Raw genomic sequence first — 23,613 nt, forward strand, 5'->3', positions numbered from 1 at the left:
GCCCGATTTTGGTCTGGTTGTGACTGTCTCATCTTTCTCACCATGTTGGCAACACGGTGGTGGAGCAGCCAGGCAGGATTCGGCCTTGTTGTGACAGTCTCATCTCTCTCACCATGTTGGCAACCAGTCCAGGCCAGATTCAGCCTGGTTGTAACTGTCTCATCTTTCTCACAGTGATGGAGCAGCCAGGCCTCAACCCTGGAGGGATGTTCTCGTCTATGAAGAGTTCTATCATCATACATCATATCACTACCTGCGTCGTAGCCCTATTGGATTTTTGCCGGAGGTATGGAGTCCACTAGACTACTTTCCACCTATGTGGGATCTTTTAATTGCCCTAGCAGACCCTCGGGTACAACGAACCAGGATTTCAGTCTCAACCGACAGACCCTAGAGTGTTTCATACGTTTAACATGTTCTGAAGAGCCAGGAATTTTAGTTCCTTGAAAGCCACGCCGGTTCATCATCCAGAAATACAATCCCGGGATCGAACTCTATTGTGTGGTACTCAACAGTTTTTACCACCAGGCTATGAGTTCTGCATGACCAATTTATGACGTGACAAATCTGCCATTTTCACCACAGGAGTAGGCAAGTATGTGGGGGGGTCTGATTGTCTGATTTCAAGGTGGCTTCCCAGTAGACAATAATTTGAACAAACGGACAACGTTATAAAATACTATTTCATTCTCATGATTAAATCATACAGAACTATTGCATAATTGTTTAAACACCAGTAGTGTTGTAAATGCTTCTGAGCACCCACACACAACTTAAAGGGTACGCCGTTCGTAATTACTGGTGGTCCTGGAAAATAGAAATGCAGATATACACAATGCCGTAGGGCAGTTATTATACATACAAATTCGCTGAAACTTGGTATCTAGAGTATTTGCATATCTGTCTACATAACAGTGATGCTGAAATTTACATTTAGTACGAATTTACACAATTGGGGTGTTTTCAAATTCAATTACAAATTTCAAATCTTTTATGAACGACGTAGGCCTTTAAATGTCACTATGTTCTTGAGCCAAGACATGATTAGCATATTACTCGAAGCTAATGTCCAATAACAGTCTGATATGCCTGGTAACCCGCATCGCGGTATAGCTTAGCGGCTTCGACAGGGTCCGGTGCCTGAGTAATTCCGCGTCCCACGATGATCACATCGGTACCCTTCTTGGCGATGACGCTGCTAGGTGTCAGATACTGCTGTCCCAGCTGGTCCCCTCCTTCCTCTAATTTCACACCTGAAATTCGGCAAGAAATAATGAATATGAATAATGATGATAATAATAATAATAACAGTGAGTTTTTACATAGGGCTTTTCCAAATAGTCAAAGCGCTTTACAATTGCACACATTATTACCCAGCCTATCCAGAAACCTTTCTGGAGAACCAAGGGCAGCCACAATCTAGCGCAGGCAAGGACATTTCAGGCCAGTTGAGAGCAACCAAGTGGCATAGGCCAGGTATCGAACCCAGGACCTCCCGATCACAAGACTGATGCCCAACCGTTGCGCCATCGCGCTCACCAATATACAGTATTGGTATATCCAAGAAAATCATCATCCCAAAATAACACTGTTTCAATCGAACCATCAGATGTGGTTTTCACTGCAGCAGCCTCAATTTCCTAGACAAGAACCTTGTGTTCTCTGTTAGATTCGACTGCCCTGAATTCTGGTCAGTGGCGAGGCTATGACACGCCACCTAAGGAGCCTTAATCAGACTTTCCATCCGATGCTGGAACTCAGGCTTCAGCGTTTGAGCTGTTACAGTCGAGCATCTGCTTCGAATTCTCCCATACGTGTCACTGTAACAGCTCAAATGCTGGAACAAGAGATGCAACATTGGTTTGAAAACCTAAAATAGCTCCTTGGGTGTCCTGGCACAGCCTCATCACAGTGAGGAAGCCGTCCGTTATAGTACGGTTGATACGAGGGCCTTGTTTATGGATAGTCTTCAGTTTGAGGCTGGATTTGCTCGGAGAGGTGGTTGGCCATGACTCGGAGGGGTGGGAGATGCTCGAAGAGGCTGCAGCTGATTCTACACAGTGAATTTTAAAATTGTACTGGAGCAAAGCATGTTTTTTACGCAACGCCATAAGCGACGACCACACTGCAGCTTTGCATTCCATTTGGAACATTACTGGTGTAAATATCCAAATCCAGGTCCAGAAATCCGGACCCAGAGATCCAGGTCCAGAAATCCGGACCCAGAGATCCAGGTCCAGAAATCCGGACCCAAATCCAGATATCTGGACCAAGAGATCCAGTTCCAGATATACGGACCCAGAGAACCAGATCCAGTAATCCGGACCCAGAGATCCAGATCCAGATATACGGACCCAGAGAACCAGGTCCAGTAATCCGGACCCAGAGATCCAGATCCAGATATACGGACCCAGAGAACCAGGTACAGTAATCCGGAGCCAGAGATCCAGATCCAGAAATCCGGACCCAGAGATCCAGATCCAGAAAAAGAAACAAATTATTATACGGCCGTTATTTACCTGGTGTCATATGGATCATACAGGGGTCTTGTGACAACTTCTGCTGGCAAATAAACCCAATCACAAAGTCGTTATTTTCCTCCGACATCTTGACGCAGGCTTCTGTGTAACCGTCCTTGGCTAGGTTGCCTGCGGAGCTCATCTCGGCAATCATCAGACAGCCTCGGTCCTTGCCTTTGACAACCTACAACAGATTTGGACTTGATTGAGAAAAGATCATAGCCATCAAACAGCCATATGATGATTTCGGCCAACAATGAGTTGACCGCACCCACGAAAAAGCAAAATACTGTCCAACTGAAAAATTTTCACGAATCAAGATCATTTGTGAAATATTCCATGGTGCATGTAGAGTGGTAAGCTGCCAAGCTGGACTGAGCTGCCCTGCCAAATGGCTTTGTGGAGAACACGGTATTTAAAATGACTTGGAAACTTCTGAGAAGATTTTTTTTATTTATTGAGTTTATTCAGAGGGTCGCATCGGGCCACTCTGTCTACTGACACTTTGATATGTGGCGTCAACTGGCTGTCGTGGCATCTTGAGGCGAATCAAGTCCTTTGACCAGAGCGAGCCGGCTTCGGGAGTACTCGATGAAAGAAGAATTCCACGAAAAAGTGGTTGGAAAAGGCCTTTGACAGGTTCAGTGAGGTGATTGTTATATTAGTAGGATAGAGCCGCATGAGGGAGCAACTAAATATGTGACCCACTATGACAAAATGAGTCGCATGTCACACAGAAGATGAGCCTAAAATGACACCAGGACATAATAGAAGAAATTGATGTACTCAGATGTCACAAAAGGCAGACAACAGTGAAATAAACAACCAGTTCGTCTCAACCTGTCAAGCTCGGAGCGACATGCGACTTGTTTCGTAATGGCGGGTGACATATGGTTAAACTGACCTGTTTGAGTCCAGTTATGATTCCAGGGCCAGGGATGGCATGGGCGTTGATGATATCAGCCCACTCTGCTATTCTATAAATACCTTTCCCATATTGCTCCTTCACTGTGTTACCAATATCAGCAAACTTCCTAGAAATGAAATGGCCAGGGCCATTGTGCTCACCTCATGTGGAGGAAAGATGGATAAAGAGCATGGTATTGTGTCATGTAGTGTTAGGTTTGATGTAGGTCCAAGCAATTACAATTTCCCCAAAATGGCCAATTTACAGTACATTCGACCTCTGTGACCTTGAAAAGTTGGTCAAATCAAAGAAGACCCGGGTGATACATTGAATGGTTGTTAGAATTAGATGTACCTATGATATAAAATTGGTGCCAATCGGGTACTAGGAATAATGGCATTTTGATGAATTTAGGATTTGGCCCCTCCCTGGAGGCCAAACGGCAAATCAGATCGCACCAAACTTCGGTACCTGAGATCACCTGACCAAAGGGTACATGTGTACTTAATTTGTGATCAATAGTCATTGCAGTTAAGAAACGTGCCATAGTTACGTCCTGACGGCGAATTTACGTCATTTGACCTCTGTGACCTTGACAAGAAGGTCAAATTAAAAACCTGTGTGACATATACTGTATGGTGGTTAGATGTACCCATGATATCAAATTGGTGGCAATCGGGCAAGAAGTTAAGGAATTATCTCATTTTTAAGGTTTTTGGATTTTGCCCCCTGGTGGTCAAGTGGTGAATCATATTGGACCAAACTTCGGTCCCTGAGATCACCTGACTAAGGGGTAAATGTGTACCAAATTTGGTATCAATAGTCATTGCAGTTTAGAAACGTGCCATCGTTACATCCTAACGGCCAATTTACACCATTTGACCTCTGTGACCTTGAAAAGGAGGTCAAATCAAAAACCCGGAGGATATATGATGCACCTTTGCTAGAAGTACCAACCATATTTTTTTCAAAATTTCCCGACTACTATTAAGGGAGATATGGCATATTTTCACTTTTAACGTTTGGCCCCCTGGTGGCCAAACCATGAAACGAATCGGACTGAAACTTGGTCTCCAAGGTGTCATTACATAAGGGTACATGTGTACCAAGTTTCAACTCAATAGCTCTAACAGTTACGAAACGTGCCCTGCTAACGGACGACGGACGACGACGACGACGACGACGACGACGGACGACGGACGACGGACGCCACGGTATGGGATAAGCTCACCTCTGCTAAGAGGTGAGCTAAAAACAATGCAGTTGTTATTTGTGAAAGTCTGAAATACTCTCTCACAGCAATAAGGCAGGTATATCTTACCAGCCACTTTTTCAGTATGGCCCGAATGATTTAATTCCACAAGCTAAGCTGGATAGGATTTGGGAAATTCCGCATGGAAAGGGTTAAAGAGTTTCACGAATAATTGAGCTGCCCATCTTACCTGTCCTCAAATATCACAAAGTTGTGTTTCTGAGCCAGAGCTTTTAACTTTTCTACAAACGCCATGGTGAAGTCCTCCAAGATGTCTATGTGTGTCTTCAGTACACAGATGTAGGGACCAGTGGAATCTGCAAGCTGTAAGTGTAAGGAAAAAATGTTATCAGTGTTGGCAATTTTAAGGTCCCATAAGACCAAGTCATCATGGCGATTTCAAACCTTGCCAAACTTTCCAAACCTTGAATAATGGCCAGGCATCCAGCGATTGTAGCACAAAACCAGCTTAATCGGCTATTCTAACATGACTACGAAACAAGTCTACATTGAGGACGTCGTCACCGCCACGTGATGTATCATATGTGCTGGTCACCTGTCCTGTAGATGACCGCACTCAACGCTGCCAACCATTAGGCCATTAAGGAAATCCTCTATGGCCTGTGGGTTAAGCCATGCCATATAACTGGAGGTGCAGTACAAGTGACACCAGAAGTCTCAAAAATTAGAGAGAGAGGAAGAAGATATACGAATGCCTCATAACGTATTACCTTGAGTAGCTGGTCAGCCAACCATTAGGCCATTAAGGAAATCTTCTATGGCCTGTGGGTTAAACCATGCCATATAACTGGAGGTGCAGTACAATAGACACCAGAAGTCTCAAAATCAAGGAAGAAGAAGATATACGAATGCCTCATAACGTATTACCTTGAGTAGCTGGTCAGCAGACGTCACATCCACAGACAGGGCCAGGTTACTCCGTTTCATCTCCATCACTTCAAACACTCTCCTAGCAACAGGATTTTTACACAGCTTTGCCCTTTCACCATAGGATAAACTCTGAAATGACAAGACATGGGATGAGACAAGCCCTTCGGCGGAAATAGTTCACTTGGGATGATTTGCAGACGTTTTGAATTGCTACCCGGTATATAGGAGTCTTAGGCTGTTTATTTATAGGCTGTTCTCGCGTGACTTGTGGCGTTGTTTCGATTATCCATAGCACATTCCCTGGCTCAACCAACGGGAACATCTAATACTCTCTTCAAGCACTAATCTCAGACACCAGGACGCACCAGCAGCCAGATGCAGACTGATATCCGCTCAGGAGTTACTGGGTCGTTTTAAGTGTTCACTGTGATTACAGTAACGAAAAGCAATGCAACTCTAGCCTATTCATACTTCTAACAAATCTTTGACTTCATATACTCACCGCTATATCAGCTGGCTTGGACGGTACGGCTGGTGGAACAGTGAATTGGTTATCTTTAATAAACTGCTTGACACGCTTCACCATATCAGCATCGAGCTTTCCCGACTTTTCTAGAATCTCTAATACTTTAGATAAAGTGCAGACACTGAAAATGAAATGAAATTCTACTCAGGCTGTGATTTTTATTTCTTTTTACTTGAAAGATTTGATAAAGACGAACAAAATGATACCGCTTCTGGCTCTGAACTCCCAAAGATTAAAAAGATGTAAGGCATTTTGTCACAGAGCGAAACCCTACTGTGCTTCAGGGATCATCGTGGGTACTCGTATTTTTAGAGGGGTTTTAGGACCTCATTAAGATACCATTTCCTTTTAAGCTTATTACACACTACTAAATTAGTGAAACCTTCGGACACATGTATTTTGTGACAAAACTCTAGCAACGCTCAGCTAATTTGACTGGCCACTGCAGACTTTAGGCCCACCTCAAGAGGATGAAAATGGCTGAGTCCGGAAGGTGCCAGTGTGATACATCTGATCAGACACTAGAGCATGTACTCCATAACTGCCCACTCTAGGACACCGAGAGACTAGCCACATGGTCATACGGTGCATCACTGGAGACCAAGCTCTGGGGATCAGAGGAGGAACGAGAGACGACAGCCAGGTATATAAGAGGCATAGGCCTGGTTGTGTAGTATAGCCATATAGAAAATCAAACGCTAAGAAGAAGAAGAGGAGGAAGAAGAAGTCAACGGGAGGCTAGCATTAGCCATTGGAAAGGAGCCGATTTATTGTCCAAAAGCCCCCCTATTGTCAGAATATGGTATTTAGTGCAAGATAAGATGCTGTAGTATTGCTTGATAATTCTTGCTAAAATGAGACGAAAGGGCCCACTAAATACAGACCGAGAGACACCACTCACCTGTGGAGTTTCACTCCCATTGCCTTCAGTTTCGCTGTCCCTCCCTGCTCTCGGTTCAGAAGTACAACAGCATCTCTCACAACAATACCTGCTGGACGAAGCAACTGAAAAGGGACGATTCATAGTAGGGACTAAAATACCATGACATTTAGGGTCTAAATGTTGTACAGTTGAACCCCCGACACCTCTCTTTCAAGGACAACCTCTCTATTAAGGACACTAGTTTTGGTCCCAAAGTAGTAGTTTCCATTCAATTTTACCTCTCTAATCAGGACACCTCTCTATTAGGGACAGCACTTTTCAGTCCAGAGGGTGTCCTTAATAGAGAGGTTCTACTGTATACTGTATTGTGACAATCAGCCACGTCTCGCCGTCTTCTAACTTCCAACAATAAGATAATAAACTCACCTCAACTGTCTCAGCCACACTAGAACCACTAGTCACAACGTCCTCAACAATCAGACACGTTTCGCCCTCCTTGAATTTCCCTTCGATCATCTTTTTCGTCCCATAATCCTTTGCTTCTTTCCGGCGGATCAACATTGGAATGTTGTGGGCTGTTGCTATGCACTAGATTCAAAATGATAAACATTAAATTCATAACAAATTCAGCTTGTTTTGTGAGCATCCCTCTTAGTGAGACGTCTAGGTTTGTAGTCTACATCCAGTACACAGCTTGGCGTAGCTTAGGTGTTGTTTAGTTCTTTAGTAATGGATGCAGCCACTGTGACAATCAGCTGTTCGAACAATGGCGAATGCTTGGAATGACAGATGACAGTTCTTCGATTTCTTCGGGTTCTTCGTCGACGTCCGGCGATGAATCCTTCGATTACAACCATGCATCAGCAGAAGAACGAGCAGGTCTAGTTCCATATGCATTTGAGCCAAGGTACTAGGGCAGAAAAAGGTCTGGAAACTTAGTGGAAACGAGTAGTACTCACCTTCATGAAAAAAAACCACTGCATCCATGACGTCATTCGCCCGGGAGATTTGAACAAACATGGCTACCCCCACAAACTGCTTATTAAATGCAATTTTCTGCACTATCTAGGAATATTCATCATATCCTTGGTGTAGAGTATTTGTTTGTCATGTAACTTGGTATGTATTTGTTTAAAAAAATATTTGATTTTGCTGCATCAATTTATTCCCATAGCTTCCCTTTAAAGCTTGCTACTGTCAGAAGTTGTAGAATATATAAATAATATAAATAATAGTCGGCGCTTATATAGCGCTCGAATTACTCAATAGCTGGGTATTCTCAAGCGCTTTGGGACTATCATCATCCCGGTCTCCACAGAAGTCAATCTGGGGTTTCAAGGAGCAGCTACAAAGCGCTCATTCTTGAACTCGATCAGTAGGAGAAACAAAGTGACGATTAAGCCGGGAATCGAACCCACGACCTCCGGATCATGAGTCCCGACTCTCTACCACTGCGCCACCGCGTCTCCTTGACTGGCATTATATTCCAGTTTTTGTGAACGTCCATGTAGCGATACTTACTGTAGCCAATGGGAGAGCTGTGTACGGCACACCACAGCTAGACTGATACTGTGCACCACCTTCTGCTGCTGCTTGGTAAAGAAATTCGGAAACCTCACTCTGAAAAAAGGGAAATGAGAGTCTATCATTCACATCCTACAGTATTCCTCGTTAACTCTAGATGTGGTCTCATTGTTTTCACAGTAAGGCGACATGCCACAGTCCAGTTGTTGCTCAACATCGTTGATTCTTGGGCAAGTCCGGCATTACTGCTCCAGTAAATATAATTTCAAATCAAATTTCGCAGGAAATTCCCATGGTCTTCAGTGTTTGTCAAACTGCTCGTCAACAAACCTTGGGCGTTGTATCGCAATTTATGTCATGACGTCAATTCCCATAAAAAAGTGGCGATATAACCCACATTCATCTCATGACGTGGCGATACAATACCTCACAACGTTATCGACTGGCCGGCCGCGTCATGTCAAGGCAGTAGATATTTTTGGGACAGGCTGCCTTGTTGTTTCATGAGGATGAGTGTGTGCATGTTCTCCTGGAGGGACTTTGGTCTAGGAGCCTTGTGTGCCAAGATGCAGAGGCCTTGCTGAGGCTGAAGAGTGAATAAAGTACAGTCCTGTGTACATACTGTCACTGTGTACTGCTACACTGCCACTGGTGCATGCAAAAACTAGGTCACAGGAGTAACCAACTTGAAGTGGCTTCACTCACCATTAAATCAGGATAAGATATGATAACACGGAGATCAAAGTAAACTGGGGATTGAATTCCACTTTTCAGCTTAAAATCTCCAAATTTGACAGCTTCTATTTCATACAATCGCTCAATAAGAGCAGATAACTTGGATTCCAAACCCATTTTCACGTTTTACTTTTTTCTAACTAGGTCACAAGTTGTTATCGTCCTTGAACATAAACCCAACTGTCAACGACTTTACATTATATTCCATTCTTACCGGATATTACTCAAATAGCGGCCGAAGACAGAAATTGTGGACCTGGATGTGTCACCTTAATAGAATGCGCAATCAAAGAGGAATTTTATTATCAGGTGACAGTACATCAAAGATAGCTGTCGAATACCAGGCCAATAAATAGCTGCTTAGTCTTGGGGGGGGCAAAATTTTGGCAGAAATAATGGTCAAAACATTTTGGCAACTTAAGGGAGGACATGTGTATTTCTCGCATTACAAACCCGATTATGAGGACTTCCATTTCATGGACAGTGGGTTAAGAAAATCATCAGCTTGGGGAGCCATCACTGCAATTTTAGCTTGTGACAGATTTCTGTATTTCCTATTCTACAAGGACTATAAGGACTTCTGAGGGGAACAATGCATGACCTAGAAATGCTGCTTCATCTCTGCCACTGGACTGAAGTCACAGTACAGGCAGTAGAAGAAGAGGAGCCCAAGTTTCTAATTCTGCAAATCAGTCCCCAACAAAAGGATGTCAAATTTATCATACGAAATTCCACATTTATTCAAATATATTCATACACAAAGGTAAATGTACAAATGTTGGTTAAGAAATGATCATTCTGAAACATTTCAAATTCCTTGGTGTATTCCAGGAGTGCATGTAACCAAGAGTAGTACTGTCAACTGTCAAATTTCTGTGCCTCTCCATTTGTGTGATTTGCAAAAATTTCTGAAAGTCAATTTCATTCTGGCGGATTATGAAATTTCTTTCAGTTCATGTATTTTCAGTCAAAAGGTTTTTTGATTCTTCCAATTTTAATTTTTGTGAATCGTAGGTTCTTTCAAGGTTATTTGCAAAACTCACAAGAAATTTCCGCAAAATTTGGCAATTTATCGAACAATAAATATTTAGTCATATCACTCTTGATGTAACTGCATGACGGGCACATTCCCTATATCACTGTCGTAATTATTTCTGAGAAAATTAACCAACACACTTAGTTTGCTTTATACATTTGCTATTAACCTTTTGACGGTTAAATTATAGTGGACAATTAAGAACACAGAGTGTGCAACTATAACTACGAGTCAAATCACCATTATGCATCTTACTGAGTTCATTGATGGCTTTGAGCCTAACAGGGAGTTTAACATCTAACAAGATTGAATATTCTGTTATCTTACAAATTCTATCAAAAAATAAACTAGTTATAGAAGTCATTTGGAACTATCAAAATGTCTATAATTCATTTCATGCGGAATTTTTACCACCATGTGGTTCTATGTGCATTTGAAACACTTCTTCCCAAACATATATCAAACGAAGCTATAAGTGGCACTAAAAACCTGGACGGACTGGGCCGAAAATGTCATGTGCTAGCTAGCAGAAGCGATGCATTCAAAGTGTAAATTTCACTCAAAAGTCATGGACGGACTACAAATTGGCAACAATGAGGTTCATCATGAACATTCGTTGAGGCTAGCCAGATACAATTTTCAAAAAGAATCTCAAGAAACCAAATTCACCCAAAATACAAGATATCTGGATGCACATAAACGCCAAGTTGAAACATATTTGTAATTTGCATACGTGTCTATAATTCGAGGAAGAATTCAATAGTGGAAGCAGCACAATATAAAGCGTCAATTCATAAAACTAACACATGGGCCCTAAGATACCAGGCCAAAGTTATGAAAGCACACAATCAAAGTCCCTTTGCGTTAATTGTCTGCAAAGGTCTCAATGACCATGAAAAAATGTCGAAAAATTAAGCTTAGGGATCATGTACAAAACAAACGTTCAAATGGCAAACTTCTCCAATATCATCAACAAAGTATCACTCTCAGCAATGTTTAAAGAGATCCAGTTGCGGCACAAGTCTTTATTTAGACTAGCTGAACGTGGTAAAAAAACCAAATTGATGATTACGGTACTTCTTATGCAGCTCATTGGCTACATAATCAACTACCTGTGGGGAACTCGAAACTGCTTACATTTATCAACTGAAGCTTATTCCCCCTAAGGTTTAAACCGGGCCGTTCAAAACTTCCCATTTATATAAGCATTTCGCTATAGGTTTCCTTTAAGTCACTTTGACCCTAAAGTTTTGGATGCCACTTTACAATCTTGGACTTCATTGTAAGATTATGGGGAGTAAGTTGAGGAAAATACCTAGGGAAGTTCAGATTAATTTGTGCTCATTAACAGACATCAATCTAACTCCCTCATTGTGGTCAAATGACCTTTTTACATTGACCATTCCCAATTCTCTGAAAATCTGACATTTTCAATGTATCTGAATTTTCGGAAAAGGAAATTTTAGTTGTTGTCAGAAATATTTTCAGTTGTTGTCAGATATATGATTGATTGATTGATTGAGAAATATTTTTGGGCACGCTCCTGAATTAAATACTGCATTCAAATCAGTATGACAACACAAGACGAGAAACGAAATAGATATCTGTGGATCATTTCAAAATTACCTCTTGACAAACTAAGCAATCTGCCCCAACTAATATCTATCAACATGTTACCTCATCGGTCTCAGTAATGATTTGATTGTTAAGAAAACCTGGACCTAGAAAGATTACCCATTTTACTGTATCAAATATGATTTACAAAGTGTTTACGATATACATGTACATTACGATATATATATATATATATATCAAATGGTGTACAACGATAAGTGCTGATGATGATGCATTTGACTAGTATTGATCATTAAAGCCCATTTAATCTAAACTGTCAGGTGTATCTTGCTTTAAACTCTAGTGAATATTGGAGAAAAAGACTGCTTGGTTCGTAGTGCCCCCTCATCAGAAAAGGCTTCAAATTCTTGTCTGTTCAAGAATTTCTCTTCAGATATGTACAATTCTTGGTTTTTGTCGGTTTTGATGGTTCTCCCAATATGTCCTTCAAAAGATCCCACCGATGCCAAAACATCTATATATTTATACAGATGGTGTAAAATGCTTTTGTATAAATATAAACCATTTCGTTGCAAATGACGTGCATAGCACGTCATGTGCATGCAGGGTTTCCACCGCGATTAAATTTGAGGGGAGCAACAAATTTTTTTTTTTCCCAAAAAATATTTTTTTCTAAAATTTCTTTTTTCTTAAAAAGGGTATATGACCCCACCTGAGACGTTTTTTGGCCCTAAAACCGCTACAATTGGCTCCCAAATGCTCTTATTTTACATATCAAATCATCAAAATTACTCATTCGACAGTAAAACAAACTTTAGTGCTCAAAATTAAGGGGGGGATATCCCCCCTTGAAATATTTTAGGGGGGATGAATCCCCCCATCCCCCCTCTGGCGGAAACCCTGTGCATGGCCCCATGTCACGCTGGTGACGTACAAAGCACGTTATTCCCTCCTAAAATGTACAGCTTTCGACAATGACCACAAACAACTTAAATCGAATCAGTGCCTGCTGTTAGATTGCGCTTTGTCCGCTTGACGTGCTATCCTTGGTTGTGATGGTAACGCCATGGCAACGCGTGGACCTCGACTCCGTACAGACGAAGACTGTGGCGACCTCTCTGCGGGCGATGTGGGTGATCGTATCACAGGCTTGGCTTTGTCGTTCGCCATTGGTTCATGTCGACGTTCTGCCGGCATTCTCATACTGGAAGAGTAAAGTAGAGCGTGAAGTGAATTCGATACCTGGAGATGCGGGGCGAGCCCAAGACTTGGCAGGGGAGTAGCTAGCATGGGCAGGGAGGGTCAAATGCCACCCCCCCCCTCAAAAGTCACAAAAGACTTGTTTTTTACATTGATCTTGGCTGAAAAGTTCCAGAAGTTTCATTTTGCCCCGCCACCCTTCTCCATAGCCTTTTGCACTCCCAAGACCAAAAACCTAGCTACGCCCCGCTTGGAGAAAGGGAGGGCTCGATCTGGAGGAGTTCCAACTCTTGGATCACCACCTGAGATGTAATACCAACATTGTGAGTTTTAACTTCGAGGAAGACTTGCACTCTACACTAAAAGCTACGTTGTAAAGCCAAACCTGAAACCACTGACTGTTAGTTCATGTTAGATTACTGTTAACCGTGAAATTTAGCGAGCGTTTTATTTTCGCGAATTTCGCGAATGCCAGTTGAAACGCGAAAATTAATCTCGCGAAAATTCATATCGCGAAAATCCGCATGTTAAAACGGCAATTACAACAGCCCTAAACATCGTCAAACTGACTCATGAAAACATCGTCAAACTGACTCATGATCTCAATAATTGAATCGCGCACTGCGTAACCCGTTAGCACTGATAAACATTATGCAGTTTAACAAGTCGCTACCGTAAGTACTTTTTACACTCAACATTGATTTTTGAGCAGTGTCAATCGCGAAATTTATTCGTCGCAAATTTCTGGGTGGTCCTATTCGCGAAAATTTAGCGTCGCGAAAATTTCACGGTTTACAGTAGTCATTCTGTAAGGGCAGAGTGCTTGTGTAAACCAGACAACCAGGCAAGGATAAAAAGATCTGAAATTAAACTGGATAGTCCGGGCTCGTCAGCTCGGTAATTGCAGCCAGACCAGGAGAGGGACACTTCAAAATAAAACCTGACTGATGTCGGAGCGCACTAGCTGTACCAGTGTCTAACCACGTACACAACAACAATATAACCACTGTATGCTTGCATGAACCAGACAGCTGACCTCTAAACATCAATTACCTAGGGCAGAGGTGGGGTGCTACAGGCATAGATTTACTACAGAAACTAACAAATTAGTGTCATCTACTTTGAAATTAGTTTAGTTTTCCTTGAAATTTTTGGCAAATCTGCACCTGCCGTTGATCCAAATATTCAAAACCCTGGTCAGCCTTCAGACACAATATTCTATCAAACGGCAACCAGAAATGTACAAGTTCTACATGTACAATTACTCTACCTTCTCGAGTCCTTAACAACACCAGACGACTCGCGTTGTCTTTCGTCCCGACCGGCAGACGATCGTCTCTGGACTCCTGGCAAGACTCTAAAGCCGTCTGACCCATGACCTTTGGCACTTGACCATTGACTCGACGATGTGCCGGTCCTGGATTCCTCACTATCGGACGCAGCTTCAAACGATTCATCATGGCGAGGGGAGCGTTTCCGGGGATTCCCATTTAGATGACTTTCTGACTTAGTAGCTGGTTGGTATTTCCTGGCTCGTACAGCCCCGCTTGCCGAAAGCCTATTAGCACCTGTTGATTAAAATGTTAAAGTGCAAACTACATGGCTAGCTAAGCGGTGCAGAAAAACCAACACCATAAGCTATGTGACCAAGACTCAGCGATACCAATGAAGGGAGGCAAAGAGTCTGAAATAGTTTTCTTGTGAAAATGTTGTCCTTTACCACCAGCAATCATTACCACAAAATGCTTATTTTTGGTCTAATTTTGAAGGTTAAAAAATCCACAGAGAGTTGAAACAGACATCTTTCAATTCCAGCTGTCAAATTTAGCATTTGTTGGGGGAAGTCCGAAATCTTACTAAGTCAGAAATTTGACATCACCTCTGTTTAATTCATGCATATGCTTGAATTCCTAGATAATTAGTTCCCTACTATCATAGCAAACGTTTTAGATCGGGGGCTGGTTGCACAAAAATGTTTTTGCTAATGTTGGCATAAACCTTATGCCAGATGCTCTCATAGTCCTACTGCCTGGGTGCAGCCCTCGGACAAAAGAATAATGGAGAACCTTGTCCAGTCCTTAAAGGAGTACGCCGTTCGTAATTACTGGTAGTCCAGGAAAATAGAAATGCAGTTATGCACAATGTCGTAGTGCAGTTATTATACATACAAATTTGCTGAAAGTTGGTATCTAGAGTATTTCTATAGCTGTTTACACCAAGGCAATGTCAAAATTTACACCAGTATTCAGTACGTTTCACTCAATTGGAAATTTTCAAATTCAATTACAAATTTCAAATTTTCAACGAATGGCGTAAGCCTTTAAAGAGATTCCACGAAAACTTCATGGTTCTGGTCAATTCCCAACCTACCGTTGTGACTTTCCGCTCCTCTCTGCCTCTCCGTCCCTCTCGCAGCGCTCTTCACCTCGGCACTACCAGAACCGGAACCGGAGCCAGCAACACGTGCGCTCCCGTGACCAGTAACCCGTTGCGAATGTCTATTAATAGCACTGTTCTCACGATCCAGCTCCTCAGTATACATTAAACGACTACATCTTTCCATCTCCGCCATAAAGTCTTGTTCTAATTTCGACGTGTCAAAATCGGAACTCCTATCGGTCGACACGCCTAGAGAACTCCTATCAGAATGCCCCGCACTATCTAGGTCAATGCTATCTAAATTGTCTTGCGGCTCCGGGCCAAGAGCACTGTATAAGATCTCTGTGTCGCTTTCCTCCCCGTCAGATGACACAACGATTTCTTCATCTATTCGCAGAACCTGTGGTACATTTTCCTTCTCCCGTTCAGCTTGTACTCTAAGAGGAATGAAGAACATGAATTAAATGTCAAAAAATAACGGCAGTGTTTATAGTGTTTTTATAGACCAGGGTCTGTCTCAAAGCACTTTAAAGGGGGACTTTAGGCAGGAGCAGAGGGGTTCAATCGGGTGAGGAATGTGCACAGTAATGGCACTTAATCATGTTAGATTCAGCACTAAATATATTCATTGTACAGGCATGAATAGTTTTGACGTACTGTGAGATGTGAGAGACCCCTATTGGCGACATTGTGTAACTTTATCTTGCCTACCAAACAGATGCCTATAGTTCCCCTTTAAGAGACTGTCACTATTTATTTGGTCTCGTAATCTTTTAGCTATTTCTGAGAAAGTCTTCTTAAAATGGATGTGTGGGAACTGCTTCTTACTGTAGACCTCTGCACAAAGCATGTGACGAGTCAAGGTGTTTATAGCCACCATCATGCGAGAAACAACAGAGAACTAGTCTCCTGCGCAGCCCCAGAACTATATTCATTGATGACATACTTTCATGACTGCCAACACAGACTGCCATTTTGTTTCACCTCCAGTTCGATTCCTGGTCGGTCTCAGCACACTTAGTCATGTGACAGAGAGGGCGACTCTCTTCCACAGCATAGGTTTCCTCCGGGGTCTCCAGTTTCCTCCTACTTACATTACAGTCGCCCAATATTGTTTAAAGAGCTAATAATGTCCTTTTTGACGCTCAGCTCTCCAATCAATATTTTAAATTTTAAATACAGAAGATTTACAACACGAGCAAACTTACTCTGAATTGTGTAACCTCCATTCACTCAGCTCCTCAAATATTCCCTCAAGATTCTTATCATCTCGAACGGCCGCTGCCTGATCGTAGGGTTTCTCTGGCTCTGACCGATATTCAGAGAATAATTTTGGTGGCGTCTGCACAACTGGTTGCTGTATCGTCTGCTTTCTTCGCGCCCTCAGAGCTTTTGATGGATTGCCACAAACTACGGTGCCCAATGTCAACTGGCTGGCATCATCAGTGGACAAATCGGTGTTATCTGCAGTAAAAGTGTCTAAAATTACTTTTGGGGAAAACTTGATTTGTTCGAAACATTGAAATAGTATTCACTACAACCAATTTGCGACAGCCAATCTCATGACGTCATGATGCAATGCACTATGATGACGCTACGTCATTGATGCGACTGATATCGCAGAAAGCTGCAGCCAAGGACAACTGAATAACATATAAGTTGACGTCACTGTCCTTTTGGGCCGCCGTGGAAAAACTAATGGGCTGATTTCTTCGAAGATTGGTTTTTCTTCAATCTAATCTTGGGACCCAACACAATGGTGGTTTACAGTATGCAATTCAGTTTAATACACAGATAATTTGGATACAGCAATCGCTTGTTTTCCTTGACCAAGCAGTGCACACTGGGATGAGGTATAGCCATCTTTAAAACAAACAACTCTACGACAGCTCTCTACAAACAGCCATGCTACAGCTCTTTCCACAAACAGACATGCTGCAGCTCTTTCTACAAACAGCTACGCTCTTTCTACCAACAGCCATGCCACAGCTCTTTCTACAAAGAGCCATGCCACAGCTCTTTCTACAAAGAGCCATGCCACAGCTCTTTCTACAAACAGCCATGGTACAGCTCTTTCTACAAACAGCCATGGTACAGCTCTTTCTACAAACAGCCATGCCACAGCTCTTTCTACAAACAGCCATGGTACAGCTCTTTCTACAAACAGCCATGCCACAGCTCTTTCTACAAACAGCCATGCCATAGCTCTTTCTACAAACAGCCATGGTACAGCTCTTTCTACAAACAGCCATGGAAAAGCTCTTTCTACAAACAGCCATGCCACAGCTCTTTCCACAAACAGCCATGCCACAGCTCTTTCTACAAACAGCCATGCCACAGCTCTTTCTACAAACAGCCATGCCACAGCTCTTTCTACAAACAGCCATGCCACAGCTCTTTCTACAAACAGCCATGGTACAGCTCTTCCTCCAAACAGCCATGCCACAGCTCTTTCTACAAAGAGCCATGCCACAGCACTTTCTACAAACAGCCATGCTCTTTCCACATCACTTCGCCATCAAGGAAGGGCACACTCACCACTCGATCCAGGCCTAGCAGTCCCAGGCCTTGCAGTCATAGGTCTAGCTGTAGTCGGCCTTGACGTCATGGGTCTGCTCGTTGTCGGACGTGCCATAGTCATGGGCCGTTTCGCGGTAGTTGGTCGAAGAACTGATCCTGGAGTATACCCTGTCGTCGGTCTAAAAGCCGTTCCAGGCCTGGCTAAAGGAACAGGACTATCCGTCTCCTCGTTATTCAATAAATCACCCTCAGCCATAAGTTCATTGATTAAAGCCCAATCGTCCTCAAACACACTGACTTGCTGTTTCTTTTTCTTGGGCGGCCGTAAACTAGACATTTTTGACTTATTCGTATTCTTAAATATCGGCTCATCGTCTAATATTTTTAACTGGGGTAGTGCTTTTATCACAGCTTCTCGATAGTCGTAACTTGGCTGAAAAAGAAAAATATCAATCATGAAACTGATGACAAAGGCATACTGTTTTTAGAAATCATCATACGAGGTTATATATTTGGAGAAGGAAACGGTCTTTTCGACATCTTCATTTTAGCATATAAAGGATGAGAGTCAACTTTTGACAGGTCATGATGAGAATTTCTGGGTTTGGGGAGTCTGAAGTTCTGGGGGCTAATTTTTGTCCACCGGTCTACCATGTTCCAGGGCATATAGCGGGATTCCCAAATCGACACCAGTGAACACATTTGGCTCAAACCCCATCCGAATCTTATGCAGGCAGGCAGGACCATTCTGATTGCACAGTGAGACGACGCATTGATTCTTTAAGTACTACTTTCAAGTGTGATCAGTAGTGATTTGACCATAATTGATGCACAGTCGTACATGAATATGAAAATGGAAAAGAAAAGAAAGCCATTTTTAGTTCTGTGGACATCTGGCTGTAGCCCTCATTCCATCTTCAAAGCCGTGTGTTCTGGAGATTTTAGCTGTGCATACTTTACCTCTGCTTTATCTGGTGACGGTGTGACACATATAGGGTTCCCATCCAAGGTCAGATTGCTCAGATTTGAGCATAATGCCAAGAATTCAACTTGAGAGATTTCTTCGATGTTATTTCTGAAAAGAAGGTCAGAATCAGTTTTATAGTAATAGCTGCACCTAGGTACTATTATTTGAGGCAACAATATTATACAATCGCAAAGCTATTTCACTGTAATCTGTTCAGCATGAAGTTTTAACCTAAAAGCCCAAAGGGTTGCCACCAGGAAACGAAATTCAAGCAAGTTTTTAAATGCTGAGTTATTTTTTCAGAGCAGAACAGTGTACATGCCTTCCAGTATTTTGAGTTGGATTGCACTGCAATTCTACCATATGTGCATGTATCACAGCAAATGCTCTGATTGCACGTTTTCTTTTACAGAAAATGGCCACAGTTAACTAGAATTACAATATTTCAACAATTTTCAAAGGAAAATTTAATGATATGTAAATCAAATGGCCGGAATTTTTTGGTATAATTCAAGATTATCATTGTGTGTATCATTTGAGTCAACTTACCCTTCTAGATCTAATATCTGGATATTTTCTAACATGCTGCATGGTCCTAACTCTGATATCTCGTTGTAAGATAGGTACAATTCTCGTAGATTCGCCATCGACGATACTCCGTCGAGTTCTTGTAGTCCACATCGACCCATCCACAGCACACGTAAACTGTCTAAACTAGAACCAAGGTCTCTGGAATATAAGCATAACAATATCATCAACTGATGTTGCATGACTGAAAATTTGATTGGCAGGTGACTTTTGTGCATCTTTTTTCCCTGGGTTTCTGGCCAGCATTTCATAATTCCTCTACTTGTACATCATAGCAAAAGGGTTAACACTGTACAATGGCACATTCATTCATGGTCTCACTGCAAAAGGATGGAGCAAAAAAGCTGGCCAAACCTGAGGTTTGGACAAAACAAGAGCCCCATCTGGGAGGTGTCTGTTGAGTCGTGTTTCTGCTGGATAGAAATAGAAGGGCACAGCACCCGGCCCCAATGAAAGTGCCCCCAGCCTTTCTTCAGAACAGCTAATCTTGTAAATTACAAAAGGGTACCAACCCTTCCCTTTTCTCAGTTCACCACACCCTTTTCTTTGCTAATTTCAAAAATCCCTACCCTTTCCAAATTCTGGTGAAACACTTTAATATAATATAACCAAAACAGACATTGGGGTATCAAGACATCTGTTCAAAGTACCTTAACTAAACATTGAAATCGATGTAATTTGAAATGAATTCTTATGAAGCACCAATAGTGTAATCCAGAATACACAACAGATATGTGAAATTTGAAACAGTTCACCATTATGTGCCTTAAACACTCAGATAGTCAAACCCATATCAAGTTTAAAACTAGATCAGATTCAGAGGCTCCAGTGCTGCACTCAGTATTAAATTATCATGATATCGCACATTTAGCAAGCACAAGCTCACCTCAAAAACCTTAGCAGCAAAGAGATAAATTGAGAAAATACTAGAATTGGTATTCCTTACACAGAGGGTTTGAAATCGATAAAATGTTCGCGAAAATCTCTCTGTTTACTGCACCAAATTTCAAATTTGACCCAGGGCTAGTATTCTATTGCTGATGTGGCCCGAAAAGAGGGCATTTTTTGGCTTTTTTTAAAAAAGGCACTTTTATCAGAGTTCACCACCATGATATAGCACTTTTCAGCTAATGATTTACATTTTGTGCATTGTGAGACCAGCTAAATCCATTACACACCTGAGCAGTGTTATGAAATAAACATTTACCAACCAAAAAAAACAAACTCGCTCATGCAAATAAAGGCAATAAATGCTTGTAAGTACTTACCGTATACTAGCGATTATGCTGTTGGAGAGTTTTAACTGGGAGAGACTTGGGAGCATTGAGCCGAAATTTCCCAGGCTAGTTTCACTTGTGTCGACCTTCATTTCTAGACTGGTGACTTGTTCAAGGTCATCCACTCCTGTTAGCGCACGCTGAAAAAAGTTACAATATTTTCATGCAAACACAAAACTAAGAGTAAGACCAACATCGCATGGTGTAAATGCATGTCGTATTCATTAATTCAGTGCCTTCATTTATTTATGTATGTGATCAAAATGATACTTAAAGGCAGCACTGAAAAGATTTTGTACTTTTGATTCTAATAACTCCCGATATATTACTCATCACAACGTCCTAATACATCATCATCATCAACATTTCATCATTATTACTGGCGTCGTAACCCTACTGAATTTTTGCAGACGGAACTGGTGTCCACTATAAGCTACTGTCCATGTGTGTGAAATCTCATACTTGCCCTGGCATAGACACTCAGGTACAAGGGACAACATCTTTTAGTCTTATCCGACAGACCCTCATAGATTTTTTATCTCATACTGAGCCTCAAACTTGTTGTGAAAAGCCAGGAATTTAATTTCTCTCTGGAGATTTTATAATGATTTCAGATTGCATCACTGGAACCCTTAACTTGAAGTGCAACCTACGATGCCTGCACAGAAAGGCCACGCTTTCACTTGTAAACTGGAGATAACGGGTATATGAAAATTCAGTAGAAATTCAGATACAAACGTTCCTGACCAATGAATGTTCCACAGTGCTTGGTCTTCGGTCTTTCTCGGGAAGGTATATAAAACCGTCAGCTTAAAAAACTGCTTTCCACATGCGGCTTGGGTCTCATTCCATTTGAAGCTGGTAAATACTCCTTCAACTTACCAATCGTCTTGGTGATAAATATTCCTCGAGAAGGACATCTGTCTCTTCAATCATAATAGGCTCCGGGTTGATACAACTCTCCTTGTAGCTCCGGATCTGGACTCCCCGGGCAAGGGCACTCTTTGGCCTCACAGAGGGATCCATCATTGGTAGGCTGAAAATGAGAGCCCAACAAATAAAATTGTTGATAGCGCAGTGGAAGGCGACAGCCTCAGGATCGAGAGGTCGTGGGTTCGACTCACAGCCGAGTCACTGCTTGGTTCCCTTATTGGCCAAGTTCAGGTGAGCACCTTTCTGGTTAATCCTTGAAACCCCAGATTGATTTCTGTGGCAATCGGGGTAATAGTATGTTATCCAAAAGCACTTTGAGCAAGGAAACCTAGATAATCACTGTATAAGAACTCATAATCATAATATCATTATTGATAAATCAAGAAGAGCAAAGAGCACAGAGTACTTGGCAATTGGGTGGCCCACACATGAACAAGAACAAAGTTTTTCATTCATTGGGTGAGAAAAAAGTGATCCACATACTTTTTCACTGTTCTATTCTATTTCTTAGACCTGGCGTGAGCCTCATGAGACTCGAGTTACTTTTTTCATTAAACTTTGCAGCAAATAGTGACACAGAATAAGACCAATTACTTACTTGAATTGTTGAATAGCCGGGACTGAGGATTCCTGTACCACAGCCATTTATTCAAATGATGGAGCCAAGTCTATAGTCATCAACAGTCGATCTGGAGAGAAGATTGAACATGTTTGAATGGGAGAGTAACACCCAATACGTCGGTAAAAACAGAAAATCTGGACTTGTCTCCTTTTTTTCAGTTAGAAAATATAGTGGAACCTCCCTTAGAGGACACCTCTCTATCAAGGACAAACTCTCTATTAAGGACACTAGTTTTGGTCCCAAATCGGTACTATCCATTCAATTTGACCTCTGTAATCAGGACACCTCTCTATTGAGGACAGCATTTGCCAGTCCCAAGGGTGTCCTAAATAGAGAGGTTCTTCTGTAAATTATCCTTTAGCTGAAATTGTAAAAACGATCATGGTGTATTTTATGAGTTTGTCCCCATGGGCCCATTTAATCAACTTAAAACTTTTGCCTAGAAAGAAAGACAAAAGACACAGTATCAACCCAGGTTCATCATGATGCACATTGTAGCAAATGATGATGGATGAAGATACCAAATAAATCAAATCGACCTTTTGGAAGAAGTTTAATAGGGCTGGTAGGGCACTGCCACTGACAAGTAACAAGTTTCACCTGGAACGAAGGGTCCCAGTGGGTTATGGTATGTCCGATGTCGGCCAAGGCCTTCAGAGTATGCACATTTGATTTGTTAAGCCTACCACATGACCGGTATGGAATCATGGCATCCTGACATAACCAGTGATTTTCAATATACTCCTCCACTCGAGTGTTTTCTTAATTGATCGAAGGAGTCGAAGATATGCTTTAGTTTACATTTACATTACATGACACTAGTCACTACAGCATACAGGTCATATCCGGTACACGCGCTACACTATACCCAAAACATGCCACCGCAACTTCCAGGCTGTATTGATTGAAAGTTTAATGTTCACATCTCCATCCACATATTCAGGAGTTTTGTCACAACTGACTCTCTGTCTGTGATTCATCCAACATTACTACAGGTACAACCGTCCGTGCATTGCCAATGCATTGCATGCACTCATGCACTGAAGAAAAAATGGAAGTTTAATTTCACTGACAAGACTTTCGCTATCTCCCCCTGAGATACGTTTAAAAGGAACTAGATGACTTACATCGCCCATCTCCGTATATAAGGAAACATTCACCGAAATTCAGCCGAGTTTTTGAGAGTTGTGTACAGTAGCAACCAAATCATCGTCGGCCATTTTGGAATCAGGAATGTGGCTGCTCTGCGCAGGTGCCCCGCAAACTTCCTGTCTAGTGT

General features: G+C 42.0%; 2 protein-coding genes across 3 annotated transcripts; both read right to left on the reverse strand.

Moving 5' to 3' along the window:
• Positions 1-669: 669 nt before the first annotated feature.
• Positions 670-9,361, reverse strand: LOC135492333 (uridine 5'-monophosphate synthase-like). The gene is made up of 10 exons (XM_064778736.1): positions 9,208-9,361; positions 8,500-8,598; positions 7,405-7,566; positions 6,997-7,100; positions 6,072-6,216; positions 5,567-5,698; positions 4,869-5,002; positions 3,424-3,553; positions 2,520-2,703; positions 670-1,253 (listed from the first exon to the last, which is right to left on the reverse strand). The coding sequence occupies exons 1-10, from the start codon at positions 9,352-9,354 to the stop codon at positions 1,063-1,065; spliced, it is 1,428 nt and encodes a 475-aa protein (XP_064634806.1). The 5' UTR covers positions 9,355-9,361; the 3' UTR covers positions 670-1,062.
• A 612-nt stretch (positions 9,362-9,973) lies between these two features.
• Positions 9,974-23,568, reverse strand: LOC135492672 (leucine-rich repeat-containing protein 56-like). 2 transcript variants are annotated; one of them, XM_064779251.1, is made up of 11 exons: positions 23,462-23,568; positions 22,311-22,401; positions 21,662-21,815; positions 20,771-20,919; positions 19,464-19,643; positions 18,908-19,022; positions 17,966-18,380; positions 16,636-16,891; positions 15,419-15,864; positions 14,319-14,616; positions 9,974-13,052 (listed from the first exon to the last, which is right to left on the reverse strand). In XM_064779251.1, exons 2-11 carry the CDS (start codon positions 22,355-22,357, stop codon positions 12,848-12,850), a joined length of 2,265 nt encoding a protein of 754 aa, XP_064635321.1. In that variant the 5' UTR covers positions 22,358-22,401; positions 23,462-23,568; the 3' UTR covers positions 9,974-12,847. The 2 variants fall into 2 exon arrangements, with proteins under 2 accessions (XP_064635321.1, XP_064635322.1); XM_064779252.1 differs by lacking the exon at positions 14,319-14,616 and having other exon boundaries at positions 12,922-13,052.
• Between the last annotated feature and the right edge of the window lie 45 nt (positions 23,569-23,613).

The sequence above is a fragment of the Lineus longissimus genome, chromosome 8, assembly GCF_910592395.1.
Source record: "Lineus longissimus chromosome 8, tnLinLong1.2, whole genome shotgun sequence".
NCBI classification, from domain to species: domain Eukaryota; kingdom Metazoa; phylum Nemertea; class Pilidiophora; order Heteronemertea; family Lineidae; genus Lineus; species Lineus longissimus.

Bases quoted from the DNA above. Each gene is read 5' to 3' on its own strand.
- LOC135492672 (XM_064779251.1), bottom strand. From the start codon at position 22,357: ATGGCTGTGGTACAGGAATCCTCAGTCCCGGCTATTCAACAATTCAA. The intron at 18,381-18,907 runs GTAAAGTATGCA...TTTCTTTTTCAG, and splicing joins CGTCACCAGATAAAGCAGAG to CCAAGTTACGACTATCGAGA. The intron at 14,617-15,418 runs GTAGGTTGGGAA...TTTAATCAACAG, and splicing joins AGGAGCGGAAAGTCACAACG to GTGCTAATAGGCTTTCGGCA.
- LOC135492333 (XM_064778736.1), bottom strand. From the start codon at position 9,354: ATGGGTTTGGAATCCAAGTTATCTGCTCTTATTGAGCGATTGTATGAA. The intron at 8,599-9,207 runs GTGAGTGAAGCC...CCCTTTTTTCAG, and splicing joins TATCTTATCCTGATTTAATG to AGTGAGGTTTCCGAATTTCT. The intron at 3,554-4,868 runs GTAAGATGGGCA...TTTCATTTCTAG, and splicing joins TTTGTGATATTTGAGGACAG to GAAGTTTGCTGATATTGGTA.